We start from the raw sequence: 17,868 nt of genomic DNA on the forward strand, positions 1-17,868 counted from the left end.
CTTTCTCTGTGATAACTCCAGCTGTGTCAAGTTGACACAAAATTAGCCAGTACGAATACTTTTTGTGATATTTCCTAGCCATGTTTATTTCCTCTTTGAAAACTCTTTGTTGATCCATAGCCCATTTTTAAACTTGGAGTTTTGTGGAGGGTGATAGATATGGGTGTAATATCATTCTTCTACATGTGGGCATCCAGTATTCCAGCATATTTGCTAAAGATACTGTCTTTTCTCCAGTGTGTATTTTTGGCATCTTTTCTCCTGTTTTCTCTATGAGCTCCGTGCCTGTTTTGTTTGTTTGTTTGTTTTATTTTTGCTAACACCAGGCTGCTTTTGCTGCTGTGGTTCTATACTTGGTTTGAGATGGAAGCAGAGAAGAGGGGAAGGCAGCAGCGGCAGGTGGTCTGCTGCAGAGATGGATGGAGCTGAGACTGGAGGATTAGAATTGGAGGATAGGAGGGAGGGATGAAGGTCTGCCTGCTTTTCTGGCTGGAGTGTCTTATTGGTTCTCAAAGAATGCCTGCTCGAGTTGGGGACTGTCATAACATGATGCTTGATGGGAAGAGTCAGAGGAGAAGATGGTTGTTAGCCACTGAGGCAAGGCTGCAGCAGGCCGTCTGCTACAGAGCTGGGGATGTGGAGGGGCATTGGGCTAGGAAGAGTAGAGAGGGATGAAGATCTGCAGTTAGGCTGCTGTCTCCCTGCCCCGTGAGACTGGAGCGTTTCCAGGGGATGCCTGCTGGAGTTGGGGGCTGGAATAAAGTAATAACTTGGGAGGGGAAGATCTGTGCAATCCACTGGAGATGTGGTGTGTGTGTGTGTGTGTGTGTGTGTGTGTGTGTGTGTGTGTGTGAAGGAGGCTGCAGCAGGGGATCGGATTTGAAGGACTGGAGGGAGAAGAGGTGAAGATCTGTAGTTAGCCTACTTGCTTCCCTGGCTGGAGTCCATTTTCTATGGTTTATTACATGTATTGACTTAATGTATGTTAAACCATTCCTGCATCTCTGGTATAAAGCTAACTTGATCATAAGGACGATCTTTGTGGCACATACTTGCATTCGGTTTTCCAAATGTTTTATTTAAGATTTTTGTATCTGTATTCATCAGGAACATTGGTCTGTATTTTTCTTTGTGTGTGCATATCTTTACCTGGTTTTGGTGCTAGAGAAATATTAGCTTTGTAGAAAGAAAGCCTCTTTTTTTGTGCATGCACATGTGTGTGTGTGTGTGTGTGTGTGTGTGTGTGTGTGTGTGTGTGTGTGTATAAAGACCAGAGATTTTCTTTGAAAGTTTGGTGAAATTCTGTTGTGAATTCATCTGAACCTGGGCTTCTTTTAGTCAGAGGGTTTCCCTCTCTCAACCCCCTTCTTCTTTATGGATTTGTGTATGTGCTTGCTCTCTTATTTTAACTTGCTGGTTTGGGTGAATCTAAAAACTACCCCATTTCTTTTAGATTTTCTAATTTAGTAGATTATAGGTTTTTAACTTATTTCTTCACGATTGTCTGCATTTCTCTTGTGTCTGCTATACCACTTCCCTGTTCATTTCTGACATTGTTAACTTGTGTGCTTTGCTTTTTTTGGTAGTTGGGCTAGGGTCTGCTGATGTTGCTTAACAAAGGACCAACTCTTGTTTTCTTTGTCTCTGTTTGATTTTGCTCTGATTTTTCATATTTCCTCCCATTGACTTCACTGGGGCTTTTTTTTGTTCTTGTTTTTCTAGATTCTTGAGCTGTCACATTAAGTCACTTTGTGTGCTCTTCCTGAATGTTTTTGTGGGTGTTTACCACAGTGAATATCCACCCAAGGCTTTTAGTGTTTCCCAAAGACTTTGCTGTGTTTTGTCTTTTGCTCAGTTCCAGGAATTTAAAGTTATTTCTTGATTTTTTTTTCCTGTGAGTCGTTCATCATTTAGCAATGCATTATCTAATCTACATGAGATCATGTAATTACTAGATATTTGTTTGCTGTTGATTTTAAGTTTTATTGCATCAATATTGCATATTGTTGTAAACAGGGACACCCAGAATTATTTCAGTTTTTTTTGAATTTATCAAGATTCATTTCATGTCCCAGGCTACAGTCTATGGTGGAAAATCGTTCACGGACTGCTAAGCAGAACCTGCTGCTTGTGTTGTGTTTGGGGCTTAGGGAGGGTGCAGATGGGCTAGGGTCAGGAAGACTCACCAGGCAAGGCTGGAGCACAGGATGTATGGCCCTGCCTGGGCCTGGAGGTTGGATATGGCATGGGCGGGCTAAAGTCCCACAGACGTAACAGGCTGGGCTGGCTCACAGGATCCCAACTGTATTCTCACAGTTCTCAAGTTTATATCATTATCTTAGAACTTCCTCTGAACTGAGATTTATATTTCCAATCATTTACTGGACATGGCTACTAGGATTCCCCCTTTGGCAATGCTGGGGATGGAAGTTAAAGTCTCCTTGTACAAGCAAAGCTAGCTCCTGCCGACCCCTCTATGAGGATTCCTTAAAAATTACCTTCATATTTTATTTTGTGTGTATGTGTGTTTTACTTACATGTATGTCTATGCACCAAGTGTGTGTTTTGTGATGTGGAGGCCGGAATGGGGCATCAGGTGCCCTGGAGTTACAGGTGGTTGTGATCTGCCATGTGGGTGCTAGGAATTGAACCTGGATCCTCTATGAGAATTCTCAATGTGTCTTAAACCAATAGTGTCTTGGGCTAAGACTGTCCAAGACTTACCATAGCTTGACTTATGGCTTTTTGAGTTTACAGAGGTTCAGAAGCTATACATTTAGTAGAAATTAAACTTCAGTCTTTGAACTTTGATCTCCCACGCTTACAGTATGCAGTGCATCTGTCTCTTGCCTTGCTGTGTCACGTCACTGTAATTTTCTGCTCCCAGTCACTCTGAGATTACGAGGGAGTGGTTGCACTGTGGTGCTATGGTGCTCGACAGGTTACGCACATCAAATGCACCTAGATACAGTATATTCAACACAATGGGCTTATCAGGATTCACCCTGACACAGCAGGAGCATCGGATGTCAAAATCAGAACTTGCCATCTCCTTTCCAGACTCTCACCCTTCCGCGGACTATGCAGTCTTGACGAACAACACAGCCAGCCACAAAGCACTGGGTTTAAAGGACTCTCCCAACCTTTCCTCTCTTTTACGCCCCACACCGCATGATGAGAGAATTAAATCTTTAAAACTTCTAGAGGGTGGGTCCTGTCTGTTGACCCTGTATGTGCTACCTTCTTCCAGACCTGCTGTATCCGGACAGGACTGGTCCCCCAGGGTGAGTACGCACCCCCTCCCCCAGCTCAGGATGGGTACTACATGCAGACTAGGATTTGGAAGCTCTGTGCTCTCCCTGTAGTGACTCATCTCCTTTGCCAGTTCTTCTACCCATCCCACCACTGTGCCTCTTGCAGGTTGATGCAGGTGGCTCCCATTAGACCCACATTCCAGGCTACCTTCCTAATCTTCTCTCTCTCTCTCTCTCTCTCTCTCTCTCTCTCTCTCTCTCTCTCTCTCTCTCTGTCTCTCTCTCTCTTGAGACAGGGCTTCTCTGCCTTGAACTCAGAAATCTGCCTGCCTCTGCCTCCCGAGTGCTGGGATTAAAGGCATGCGCCACCACGCCTGGCTAATCTCATTTTGACCCGTTCCCCTCACTCAGAACTGTCACCCTGTGGAGCCATGAGTAATACCTTCCATACCGCCTCCTCCACACACAGCCTGTTACAAATCTCTTTCCTTGTCTGTCCAGATAGCCCTACCTCAAGGACATACTTGTGCCCCCTGCCCCCTGCATTAAAGCCCCTAAGCTGCTCTTCATAATCTTCATGGTCAAATTCTTGGTGATGTCACAGCAGGTTTTCTAAAACATTACCTCTTCCTCTTGCCAGCCATATAACCTACTGTTCCCCAGTATTACAACAGCTGTGTGAGAGACTTACAGCTTCTAAAATGAAACACCCAGCCTCCCAGCCTTCGGATACTCTGGCATATGCCACCCAGACTGCTTCCCTCTGCCCGCCAATGGCCAGTTCTTCTTGCTTTTCCATTCACAGCTCCTGTTTGCCCCACGCCTACTCTGTCTCTACACACTTTCTTAACAGCCGAGCAGCGCTTGACACATGCATCACCCTGAGCTATGGAGTTTCTCATATAACTCTCCCGGAGGCCTTGTCCACTTTTCTGGAGCTGGCTCAGCATCTTATCATAACCACCAAGCGAACCTATGAACATAGGTTCCGGCTGTGAGGGAGGAAGTACTCCATTGCTGTGATGGGCTTGAGAGTGCAAAATGTTTTTAGTATTGGTATTTTGCAGACTGGAATTTCCAAGGTCATCTGGTGGGAGTTGGATCAGCCAGAATTATGAACAGGAATTATGAATTTTAGGTCATTTACTAGGTAATTTCAGTTACTGGGGATGAAGGAGAAGAACAATTTAGTGATTCTGATAAATTGAAACTGATTTTCAGGGTAGTTTTTTAAGGCTAGAAATAAAAAAGTAAAGCTTTGCCTAGCTGCTAGTTTAGGCAAACCTAAATAAATTACTCAGAAGTAATTTATTATCCAGAGTCACATATATCTGACATAGATTTAAAAATTGTATAAAAATTATATAGCTTATAAAGTAAACCATCACAAATTGTGGATGTTAGAAATATATGCTTTAATTTTATATTCTTAAAACTTCTGACTTTGAGGAAAATGTAAAAAACATATATATAGAAAAAGAACAATATAAATGTAGTCATTAGAGTGAAATTACCCATGTTTTAGAAAAATCGGTGATAATGATCTTTCCCTTCTATCTACACTCAGGATATTTTGCTACATTTATTTAAAGTTAAGACAAAATGCATGTGGTTAAAATCAATTCTATGCAAATATCTGATAGTCAAATTTGTATGTAATTTCATAGCAGATGATAGTTAATGCCCTGCAGTGGGAGTCAGGGAGCAGAAAGAAGCCAGATATTTCAACCTCAGCCTATGTAAATTCCCAAAGTTATTTTCAAGTAGCTTTACAAATTGCTGAAGGGAAATGGGACTTGTGATGCTCGTGTCTTTGTGGAGAGCTTGGGACTGCGTTATGAGGCTTGATGATATAACCAAGAAGATTCGTGACTGAGAGCAGTTATATCCCCGACCAAGTTAGACGTCCTCAGAACATTTGCTGTGCTGGGTGACTTTTTCAGTTTTTCTCGTGATGACATGTTTATTTAGAGTTGTGTGTGTGTGTGTGTGTGTGTGTGTGTGCGCGCACGCGCGCGTTTGTGTGCCATACATATGAGAGAGGAGGGATACTGTGGCCACTGATGTGTTTGAGGAGAGCTGGCCGATCTTCTCTATTCAGAAGTGTGATTCCGCGTGTCTTCTCTTCTCTGCTGCCTCCGTGTTTGCTAGCCCTCACAGGGACTGCTTCCTCCTGGTCCCCCTGCCTGGCTGTGTTTTCATTTTCAGTAGTTTATTGTGATGTCAACTGTCTCTGTTTATGAAGAGTCAGTTGGAGATTCAATCTATCTCACATATTCAGGTACTTTACTAACATTCAGCTGATGGAAATTGTTTCTATATCATCTTGTAAATTTTTGTGTAAATTCTGTCTCTGCTGACTGATGTGATGCGTGGACTCTTTCCTTATAAATGGTTCTTCCCTTAGAGTATTGCTTTATGTACTCAAAGCCAGAAACTGTTCTTTCCCTACATTGCCCCAGTAATCTACTGGGCTTAATAAGATGCGTTTAAAACTTAACATTTTATTAAAATTTAACACTTTCCCAGGCAACTGTAGTAGCATATTGGAAGAAAGTATTCACGGCTGTCAGCATTTTCCTCGCATAGAAAGCTTCTAGCTAACAAATACCCACAGTGTTCGTGAAATATTTAGGACTGGCTATCATGACATTATTCTACTTCTAGCTTATCCTGATAATTTCATTTGTTTAAAGCATTAAATATACCAACGTTGGATGTATAACACTAAGAATAATTTTAAATAATTCTGTTGATGGGCCAAGGAGATGGCTTATGAGTAAGAGTGCTTGTTGTAAAAGCATGAAATTCTGGGTTCAAATCCTTAGTGCTCACGTAAAAAGCTGGATATAGCTATGCACACCTGTAATCTCAGTGGTGTGTGAAGATCTTTGAGAGAACCTGTGTCAAGGGAGAAAGTAATAGAGCAGATCTTTCTCTGACTTCTGTACATACATTCTGTGTGTGTGTGCTCATCTGTATATACATGTGCCCAATCACCACACACACACACACACACACACACACACGAGAGAGAGAGAGAGAGAGAGAGAGAGAGAGAGAGAGAGAGAGAGAGAGAGAGAATAAATAAGTAGTTAAAAAGTAGCTCTGGAGGACTGACTGCCAGCAGGCAGGTGAGTGAGTCACAGCTAATCAATTACTCAATCACTTTTTTAAATCTAAGGATTGAAATGAGCTGAAATCCAAGGGCCTTGAGTTGTGGGGGAGCTCTTGTCTCAGCTGTGGTCACTGGAAGCCTGGGACTCACCAGTGTTCCTTACCCATTTCGTCAGGAGAAGCAGATCCATGCTTACCATGGATACCTCCCTGGGATGCTCTCCTTGCCTCAGAAGCGCTGATGTTTTGTGTCTTAGGCAAGCAACCTCCTAAGAGATAAGTGAAAAAATCCGGAAGCATTTTATTTTTCCTGGAATGTTTGCTATTGCTTCACAGTGTACTATGCACTAAAATGTCCATTCATGACACGAAGACAGAAGACGGGAGCTGGACTCGGGTGGGGTGTGTATCCAAGCACTGAGTTCCATCCTGGGAGGAGGAGTTGAATGAGAGCAGAATTGCATCGAGTCCATCCTTGCTCCCCAGTTTCTGCAAACAGATTGTATTACAAAGGTTTCAGGCAGAGGGAATATTAAAATATTGAACATCTTTTCTTCTGGCAGTGGTGATAACATTTGCATGCTGTAGAGGTGTGGGAAAGGCAAGTAACAACACTGTTGTGGGAAGAAAACAAAGGACCAGAGGCTCAAGGAAGGGTTTTCTGTCCACTGTGTCCTTGGTAGTGGATGGAGATGAGGGTCTGAGATTCCTGCATTTGTCTTTGCAAAGTAGGTTTCTGCTGGAATTAGAAGAGGGTGGTTTTTCTCTGGACCATTATTTCCAGACCTATGATGCATTAGCTACCTCTGGCTGCTGTAACATATGGCCCCACACTTGGCCCAAAATAACACCAAGGGTACTATAGTTCCAGAAGCCAGACTTCCAACACAGAACTCACCGGGCTCATAATCCAGCGAAGAATTGCATCGTGGGCTGTTCTGGTCTGCAGAGGCTGTGTGTTCTTGCTGAGGGTTCCCTTTTGCTTTCAAAGCCAGCGAGAGCACCTGGGTTCTCTCTCACTTTCTGGTCCATTCTCTGACTCCCCCTTTCACCTTCATGCTCCTCTGTAACTGCTTCGGATTCACACCAGGCTCAGCCTGTGAAGCCTTACTTCTATGTCCCATACACTGTAAGGTGGCCATAGTTTCTCAGTTCTCTGATGTGGGCATCTGGCAAGGTCCAGGGAGATGACTGTTTAAGCTTTAACATAATAATTCATCCATCCCAGTCTAGGCTGCACTTCAATCTTTTTGATCCTCTCTATTCTTCTTGACCCCATGTCTATTCACATGCTGTACTACCAAGTGTGGCCAGCCTGGGAGAAAGGCCTGTTAGGACAGAGAATGAAGCGAGTGTGTTTTTAAGTGGTTGGCTCCTCACATGTACAAATGTAACTCAGTGTCCAATCATTATTCCAACAACCTTTTTTTGATGTCTGTGCTGAGTTCTGTTCATCGATGGAGGCAGAAGTGATCGAGGTGGACACACCCCGCTCTCTACTTTGGGAGGAAGTGAAGGACAGGAAGTCAGCAAACAAATGAGCACCAGGCAGAGAATGAGAAGGAGACACTGTACTGGCTGCTGGCATCGCAGTGAAGGTGCTTCTCTGAGAACAGAATGGCAAGGAATACTCATCAAGTGAAAAGGGACAGAGGGTGTGGGAAGTACCAAGCCACACGATGGTAGTGGGGTTTCTGTTGGGGACAGAATGAAGGTCAGTGTGTATATGTGTGTATGTGTGTGTGTGTGTGTGTGTGTGTGTGTGTGTACAGGAAAGGGAGACAGTATGACATACTCGTATGCAGCTCACCTGCCTAATTCCAATAAAAAAATTATTTTATTTATTTAATGTATGCCAGTACACTGTAGCTGTCTTCAGACACACCAGAAGGGGGCATCAGACCCTATTACAGATGGTTGTGAGCCACCACGTGGTTGCTGGGAATTGAACTCAGGACCTCTGGAAGAGCAGTCAGTGCTCTTAATCGCTGAGCCATCTCTCTAGCCCCCAATCCCAATTCTTTACACCATGGTGAGAAATTTGTGTTCTAAGGTATGACAGAACGATGTTGGAAGGTTTCCAGGCTGTGGGATGAATTAAATAGTGTGTGTGTGTGTGTGTGTGTGTGTGTGTGTGTGTGTGTGTGTGTGTGTATGTAGAGGCCAGAGAGTAACGTCTGGTGTCTTCACCATTTCACAAGAGTTTCCCACCTTGTTTTTTATTTTTATTTATTTTATTTTTGAGATAGGATTTATTTTGACTCATTTTTTAAATTTTTTTTTTATTATTATTTTCTTTATTTACATTTCAAATGCTATCCCGAAAGTTCCCTATCCCCTCCCCCCCTCCCTGCTCCCCTACCCACCCACTCCCACTACTTGGCCCNGGCCTTCCCTTGTGCTGGGTCATATAAAGTTTGCAAGACCAAGGGGCCTCTCTTCCCAGTGATAGTCGATTAGGCCACTGCTTGTGGACGTTGTACATCGTGGTGCGGAGCCTAGTGCGCACCACGATGTACAACGTCCACAAGCAGAGTCTCTGGATAGTCCATCCTTTCATCTTAGCTCTAAATTTTGTCTCTGTACCTGTATCCTTTCATGGGTATTTTGTTCCTTATTCTAAGGAGGAATGAAGTATCCACACGATGGTCATCCTTCCTGGTTTTCTTGTGTTTTGCATAATGTATCTTGGGTATTCTAAGTTTCTGGGCTAATATCCGCTTATCAGTGAGTGCATATCTAGTGACTTCTTTTGTGATTGGGTTACCTCACTAAGGATGATATCCTCCAGATACATCCATTTGCCCAAGAATTTCATAAATTCATTGTTTTTAATAGCTGAGTAGTACTCCATTGTGTAAATGTACCACAGTTTCTGTATCCATTCCTCTATTGAGGGACATCTGGGTTCTTTCTAGCTTCTGGCTATTATAAATAAAGCTGCTATGAATATAGTGGAGCAGGCGTTAAAGGCTAGGCTCACAACCCACCTTGTTTTTTGAGACAGGGTATCTCACTGTACCTGGAGGTCACTGATTTGGCTAACTAGCTGGGTAGTGAGCCCTGGGGAGCCTCTAGGATCTGCCACACCTGGCTGCTGCCATTGTCTCCCTGTCTCCCTCCCTTCTCCCTCACTCTCCTCTTCCCCCTTCCTTTTCCCCTTCCCTTTCCTCTCCTTTTCCCCCTCCTGATAATCTGTTTAACATGGGTGATGGAGTGTGATCTCAGATCCTTGTGCTTGTATAAACTGAGCCATGTCTCAAGCCCAAATTAAATAATTCTTATTTTAGTCTTCTAATTAAAACTTTATTTTGGAGAACTTATATAACAAAACAAAACAAAACAACACCCTCATGCCATGAGATTAGCAAAACTCAAAGTGTACACAGATCAGTGAAATTCTGTATAGATAGAATGGCCATTCTGACATCATGGGACTTGGGTTTGTATGATACACTTTCATTATCAGTTACATTGCTATGTACTTACCCACCTCTCCCCTGTACCCCCTTCCCCACATGAGACAAATCCACAGCAGAGTTAGAACTAGAAAAGTATTGAATTTGTCTTCCCTGTCATGCCATGTCTTCACCTGCATTCCATCCGTGGCTTCTAGTGTTGCCTCCCTCCTGGGCCCCTGGTCATCAGGATTCTGACTGACAGCTTCAAAGGGGACCTCTCCTGCCTGTCAGCCCAGAAGGGGAGATTCATCTAAACCACAAGGAGAACATTTAAACAGAGTAGGAGTGACTGGAAGGGAGAAACAGCAGGAAGGGAGCTTCGATTAGGGAAATAACTACAGGAGAAAAGTGAGGAGGTTAAATAGCAGTAAAGATATCTGAAAAGTCACAATGTGTCATAGTATTGTTTACTTACCTAAATTTTCACAGAACACATATAAAAATATGTATATGTGTGTGTATTCATGTGTGTGTGTGTGTGTGTGTGTGTGTGTGAGTGTGTGTGTGTGTGTGTGTATGAGTGAGTGTGTGTGTGTGTGTGTGTTTTACTTTTGAACACAACATGGAAACCTCGTCTTCCCCACAGGTATATGCACATTGAAATTCTATTACAAATAACATTTGTAGGCCAGAGTTTAATGTTTGCATATTACTTATATTACATGGTACTGTCAGTTTAGCTTGACAAACAATTTCTCAAAACCTGTTTGAAGACAGCCATTGTGGCACTAGGACCTGCAAAGACAATAGCAGTGGCCTCCACCTGAAGGATTTGTAGACCATCAGGGACCAAAACAGAGTAAGGAATAGAAGTTGATAGACAAAACAATGATTTATGAATAAAGACTGTGAGATGATGGGTTCCTGATGTACATCATCTAGGACAGGAGGTGAAGCTGTGGCAGATGTAGGGGAGGCTCTGTCAACGGAGCGTGACGTAGGAGAGATACGTAAGATGAGGGCCGAGGATACAGGACAGTCCTGCGGGCACGATTACGTAGAGGGTAAGATATGGGTGGGAAGGGAGTTAGCAAGGTGAGATTTCCTTAAGCAAGAGGCAGGAGGGGAATCCAATGAGATACTGCAGAGGGAGATGATACAGTTGCATCCTGTGCTCAGAGAGAAGAGTGTGGAGAGGGACTAAACACCCACAAAGTGTCTAGAGCAGCGGCACGTGAGGAGGGGACATCAACAGGAAGGGGATTGACATGTGAGAAGAAGAATATGCCTGGAGCTTGCTTTTTGCCTTGCTTTCAATAAATGCTCACTGTGAACCTACTGTGTACTCCAGGCTTACTCTTAGAAAACAAGATTCGGAAGAGAGATATTTGCTTCTGCTGTGTACACAGAAAGGGAGGTAGCGCTTGCCTCCGGGTTCTCCTCTACCGGGGGCTGAGCCTCCACAATCTGCTTCCTAATTCCAGAGCGGCATTTCTTTACTAACTCAATGCAGTTACACATCAACCAACTTCTCACAATGTCTCCTATCTGTTCCAAGATCCGATCTGTATTATCAATTATGGCACAGTCTCACCATACTTTTAATGTTTTCAAGTAACACTTAATGCCTTGATAAATGCTCATGATATAATTTTAAAGTACATAGTGACTTATACATTTCAAGTTTTATTTGTTTGAGAGAGAGAGAGAGAGAGAGAGAGAGAGAGAGAGAGAGAGAGAGAGAGAGAGAGAAGACAAGGAAGAAAAAGAGGAGTAAGAGGAGGAGGGTGTTGGAAAATGTTGGCAGTAGCTGTGTTTGGACCATGAGGTATTGGAAGGGATTTATTTCCTTCATCTTCTAACTTTCCCAAACTGTATACATGTTATATCAAGATGAATAAACAACACTACTTTTAAGAAATGCGTGTTCCCTAAGAATGTATAGCACCACCACCTTAGTAACATTTATAATGAGATTATAATTAGAATGAATGAGCATCACAGTGGGTCCTCCCCTTTCCTTCTGGTTTTGGTTTTAGTTGAGCCTGGTAGACATTTCACTCCACTCCAGCCCTCTTCCCTGATGCCAGAGGAAACAGTTCAGCTGCTGCCCTCTTACCTATGAGACCCCTGACCTCTGAGCAACTTTGCACTGTTCAGTGACTTTGTTGGGTTGTAAACAGCCACAGGGAGCAGATTACATCAGTGTGAGTGCTCTACCACTGACCTACATCTCAGCCTAGGAACTAAGTCTCATTCAGATCTTAGACTACAGTGTTGGTGTCTTATGTACGATTATTCCTCAACAAATGTAAACATACATTTTGCGTAGAGTTAAGGTTGACCTTGGACCTTTAGCAATGAGTGATGTCATGCGGCATGTATTAAGTAATTTTTCTAACAATCATGCCTTTGTTACAGAGGACAGGATCAGTTTCTAGGCTGCAGGGATAATATGACACTGGAGTAGAGTAAAGGAGGTAACATTTCCATCCCTGGGGAGCCTTAAAAATTAGGCAAGGAAGACATCTGTGAGGGTGGCTGAAGCACTAAATCTGTCTGGAAGCAAGTAGACAGACAGAATGACAGATGGCTCTAGGATTCGATTACTGGGACTGGAGAATGGAAGGCCCCCCGAGGGGAGACATTAAAAGTTCTTCAACAGAGATTGCTGCTTTGCAAAGGGAAGCAAGTTGCAGGAGCTTAGCTTAAATCCCTAGGGGCTTAGGTCTCCTCTGTTGTCAGAGCTTAAAGCCACAGGTTGTGAAAAATCCTGTAGAAATCTGCAGTGCTAAAGCACGCTGATTTTCTGGAGGGCTGCGAAAAGTCCACTGTATGTACGAGCCTGTTGCAATAAAAACACGTTTCCCTACCCTCAATAGAGAGAGTTGTTTGCCTGTATTATATTGAATGCGTAGCATTCTCCAGGGAAATGGAAACTCTTAAATGTATTGTAAAACAGGGAACGTTGTCGCTGATTGCTGGGTAGGAGGGGACCGGGGTCCAGCCAGGAGGCTTTTCCATCTCTGGCGACTGATGGCACCAGTCAGCAGCAATGTGTGAGCAGGCAGCCATTCCAGCAGAGCTCTGCTCTCCCAAGGCAAAGGCAGCCTTACCCTGACCACCAGACCTCCTCTCAGTTAAAGCATAATGACCAGGGCCCAGGACCTTTCAGTCCTAGCCGTGTAAGAGGAACCGAAATATACATATCCCTCTTTAGGTATTTCACTGTAATGTCAGCTTTCAGCCACACGATGTCACGATTGGATTTTGATTTTTTTTCACATGCGTTTGTCTCCACAGGTGAAGGCATTTTCAAAGCTGGAACAGAGAGATCTGAAACAAGGGGGGCAGCAGAAGTTCAAGAAGATGAAGACACCCAGGTTGAGGTTCCAGTGGACCAGGTAATCTTCCTGCCTCTAAACATTCACAGAACCCAGCAGTCATGGCCTTGTTACCCCCCTCTCCACCCCCGTGCCCACTACACTCAGGTGCCAAGGGGTCAAATGACTTTTGAGGTATAATACAGTACCCCAAGTTCTTCTTGGTACTCCTCCAGAAAATATCCACCTGCCTCTCTTTAATATGGAAGTGGTATGTTCTTAATAAGCAGGACAAAACAGAGGGAGCTGGATGCAAGCCACAAGCTCACAAAATCTGATTTCAAAAAGAAGCATTGGCTGGGAATTTTAATCTTAGGAAAAAGTCATTTTCTAAAAGAAAACGTGTTTTAAAAATGCCATGATATTCTCTCCTTCAGGGTCTTCAATATTTTTGTGGTTAGATTTCTCTTCTTTCTTGTAAAGGAACTGCTCACATAAACACAACTCAAATGTTTACTCTGTGTATAATAATTTCCTTTCCTAGGCTAGGGGAACAGTGTACTTATTTGTATTACAGGAAGGTATGCTAACAGAAGAAATTAAGACATGTTAATTCTGGCTAAATTCAAGAAGTAAGCCAGTTATACATGTGTTTATGTGTGCTCATATGTGCAAGTCCCCCCCCTCCCCCAGTGTGTGTGTGTGTGTGTGTGTGTGTGTGTGTGTGTGTGTGTAGGTCAGAGGTAGACACTGAGAGTCTTCCTCAGTTGTTTTCTGACTTACTTTTGAGACAGGGTTTCTCATCAAACCTGGAGTTCACTAGTTTGGTTAGATGAGCTGGCTGGCAAGACCCTGGGATCCACCCGTCCCTGCCTTCTCAGCACATGTGTGCCCGCCCTGCTTCATGTGGGTTCTGGGCATCTGACATCAGGTCCTCATGCTTGCTTAGCAGACTCTTACCCACTGAGCCAACTCCCTAGACCCTGTCATACTTTTTTTTTAATTTACAGTAATTCCTTATTAAATTTGAATTACATGAATTACATCATATTTCTCTTTCCTTCACTTTTTTATTTTTTACACTGAAAGATTTTGCAGAGTTCATATTAATAATACAGTGAACCTTTGAAAGCCCCACTGTATGTACCAAAATGAGTTCACACATAGGAGTCCACTTGTATTCTAAAGGAGATTATAAATATGGCGGCAGCCTGTCAACCAAACTATTGTACCTGGTATCATACAGTGTACGGATTATCCTACTTTGCTATTTCAAGCCTGGCTCCATATTGAAATAGCTTGGAGAACTTAAAAAAATACTGATAGTTGTGTCCAAAAAAATAAATAAATTAATAAAGGACTCCCTGTTACACTTTTTAATACGATCATTACAATTATAACTGGAGGACTGGGGTTCAGTGTGAGACTCTGGAGGAAGGTAGAGGTCACTAGAAATTGCCATGTGTCCTGTGACTATTGCGTGCTATTTCCTTTTCTAAAAGCAAATTCCACAATTAGGCAGGTCCACGAGCAAGCTTCCCACATGTGTTTGTCTTATCAGGGTGTCGGTGAGACTGATTATTCTTCCATACTTCCTTCATACATTCCTCCCAATGAAAAGCCTGTTGTGCTAAACTTCACAGATTTCAAAAATCCAATTTATTTTCTAGGATTTGCTCTCACTAATAATTTTTCATAAACCCCAGTTGTAGTTATTTTTTTTTCCCTGGGAGAAAACAGAACTTTAAGTCTTGTGTGAAACCATAATTAAATATTATATTTTCGGACAAAGAAGAGTAATCATGTATGCACAAAATTTATTAGCTGTCGAAGCTAAGACTAATTTATATTCTAAAGTCAAAACCTCTTCTCAAGCAATGCGTGCAGTTGTGAGGGGCATCTGTTTGCCTAGGTGTTGTGTGGTTTGGAGAAAGGTGTGTGGAGCAGGGAGGCATCTCCTATGTCACTGGATCAGCCTTGCATCTCAGTGTCTGGCTTCTTATTGGACATGTGGAGATAGCTGAGAAAAATGCAGCCAGGGGAGTGAGAGACAAACAACTAATGGGCAAGAACAGCGCCAGGAGACTGAAGGACTGGAGGAGAGAAGCCGGTGGCAGAGGCTACTCTGTGCTCCCTTCTGCCCTGTTCCACACAGTGCTGGGATCATCAGTCGAGTTTGTTCCACAGTGGGCACCAGGTGCTAGGGTCGGTGTCAGAGCCTCTTCTGTAGGTTAGATGGCTTTAACCTGAACATTGCATGAAGCCAGTGAGGGTATGGAATGATTATCACCAGTGGCAGCCGCTCCTTAACAGTAAGAGCAGCTCTGAAGACCACACCCCTCCGTGGTGTGCATTAAACAGCAGCCACCTTTCATCAGGTACCTGCTAAGGGCTGAGAACTTCATGGCTCTTCTCTGGATAACTGTGGTGATCACTCGGCAGCCAGACTTTACATCCTCATTTGCATGCACACACACATATGTACATATATAAATGTTGATAAATATGCTCATATACACATACGTCTAGATGCATATATGTATGTGTGTGAATGTGTTGTTTGTGTACTGTTTTTACCATGTGGGTGGGCCCCAGGGATTAAGGTCTTCATGCTTGGCAGCAGTACCTTTCCCCGTTGAGCCTTCTCACCCCCTTCCCCTGTGTTTTCAAAGATGTTTGTATAATGAATGGCTTTGGACATACATAAAATAATCTTGTCATTTCACATATTATGCATCTTTATTTATGTATTTATCTTGTATTTATTTATTTATTTTTACATTTTAGGTAGTGTTTATTAAACCTTCTACCTAGTGACTGTGGGAGCTAGTTATTCGAGTACTCCTTCCTCCTCCCTCCTCTGTACTCCCTCCTCCTTCCTCTCTCCTCCCTCTTCCCTCCTCCCTCCTCCTTCCTCCTTCCTCTCTCCTCTCCTCCCTCGTCCCTCCTCCCTCCTAGCCGTAACAAGTCAACACAAATATACAAGCATACCTTTTGCCCTTATTTCTAGTATAATTTAATAACATTTGCTGGCTTAATTTTGGATCTGCAGGCTCTCCTCACTGTGTGTTACTCTTGGGTGGCTCTTTGTGTAGACTCCAGTTATGCTGTCACCTTCCTGTCTCCCTCGCTTGGCCATGACCCATCACTTTTTGTCTGCTTAGCTCTCTGTGCACTGTGACTGAAGCTGTGGGCCTGGCTTTTCCTGATTCCTTCTGCACGCTTTGTGACTATATAGTCTTTCTCTGTCCCCTTTCCCAAGCCCTGCGATCACCGAGGCTACTGAGTCTGCCTCTGCATATGCTTCTCAGATTGGCCTGGTATTTTCCTTATCATTATTTTGGGAATTGCTTGGTATTTGGATTCCATGTCTTTTTTTTTTTTTTTCTTGACTAAACTTTTATTATAGGAACGTTCCCCACACAAAAATGAAGGTGTAACCAATTTTCCTTTAGCCAGAGAAACCCTCCACGGGAGGCATATTGTGTGGGAGAGACTTTTGGAACCTAGAGCCTCCTGCTTACAAGGCAAGTGCTCTACCACTGAGCTACAGTCCAAGTGAGAGGCTTTTCATATCTGAAAATAACCTTGATTTCTCTACTCAAACTTTATTGTCAGCATGGCTATGTGTAAAATGCTAGGGTCACGTGACTCCTCTCAGGCCTTTGAAAACCCTGCTCAGTTTGCTTCCCACTCAGGAAGGCAGTTGGGCAGTTTGATAACTTGGCCTTTCCTGAACATCTGTGATTAACACTTCCCTATTGCTGGGCTCATTTCCTTGTTCCTGATATTCCCAGAGCTTCTAAGGAGGCTCCTTGGGGGCAGGCCTTCTTGCTTGCTGACCACTCATTGTGTTTCTCTTCTGGAAATATTTGATTCTAGTTCTGGAAGAAATGTTGAATTATTTCTTTAATAACCTTCTTTCTTGAACTTCAGTATTTGTAGGACACAACTTGACTTTTTAAAAAGATAAGAAACAATCCACAGAGATGCAGAGCAGAAAAGACGATTAGGACTTCAGAATAGTAGGATCTATCATAAACGTATCTTATATATGTTATATCACATATACAAAATGCAAGTCACACCTACAGATATACCCTGCTAGGGACTGAGCTCAGCACCTGGGCTTCCTGGGCAGGGACTCTTCCAGTGGTTTATACTCTGAGCCCCACCTATTGGTATTCTCACCCGGGCTGCCATATCATTAACTGCTAGACACGTTCATACTTCTGAATGTTCTTTCCCCTACGTTGACTATGTGTGTATGTATGTGCTGCACGTACTCGATTGTATGCGTGCGCTTTTGGGTGCGTGTGAAAGCTGGAAGTTTGATTGATTGATTTATTTATTTATTTTGAGCAAAGGCGTCTCTCTAACCCTGGAGGACGTTAGTTTAAATGACTGAGCCCCAGGGACTCTCCAGTCCCTGACGCCCCCTGCCCACAGTTCTAGGTCGGTGACACACATGTGTCTGGCTATCAAGTGGGTGCTAGGACTCTGAATCAGGTCCTCATGCTTGTGAAATGGCCACGCCAACAACTGCGCCATCTCCCCCAGCCCCGAGTGTTCTTTGTATAGTGTGCTAGTCTTGTTTCACGGATGTGACGTCTTCCCTTTTCCAAATGCTGATGCTCTGCTGTTTCAAACTTCAGTTTTCGAGTGTGGTTCTTAGGAGGTTTCTTCTTTGTCTTTCTGTTTTGATTTCTGCCTTAGTGCTAGATAGATTGTGTGTGTGTGTCTGTGTGTGTGTCTGTGTGTCTGTGTGTGTGT

The 17,868-nt window shown here is 43.4% G+C and overlaps 1 protein-coding gene across 1 annotated transcript in view; it reads left to right on the forward strand.

Moving 5' to 3' along the window:
• Dcdc2 (doublecortin domain containing 2) overlaps positions 1-17,868 on the forward strand; it is a 149,174-nt gene that overhangs the window by 112,123 nt on the left and 19,183 nt on the right. Inside the window, exon 8 of the mRNA XM_021216019.2 lies at positions 13,076-13,176. Coding sequence (XP_021071678.1) covers positions 13,076-13,176 — 101 coding nt within the window. The remainder of the gene's footprint in view (positions 1-13,075; positions 13,177-17,868) is intronic.

The sequence above is a fragment of the Mus pahari genome, chromosome 16 (genome assembly GCF_900095145.1).
Source record: "Mus pahari chromosome 16, PAHARI_EIJ_v1.1, whole genome shotgun sequence".
In the NCBI taxonomy this organism is placed as follows: Eukaryota; Metazoa; Chordata; class Mammalia; order Rodentia; family Muridae; genus Mus; species Mus pahari.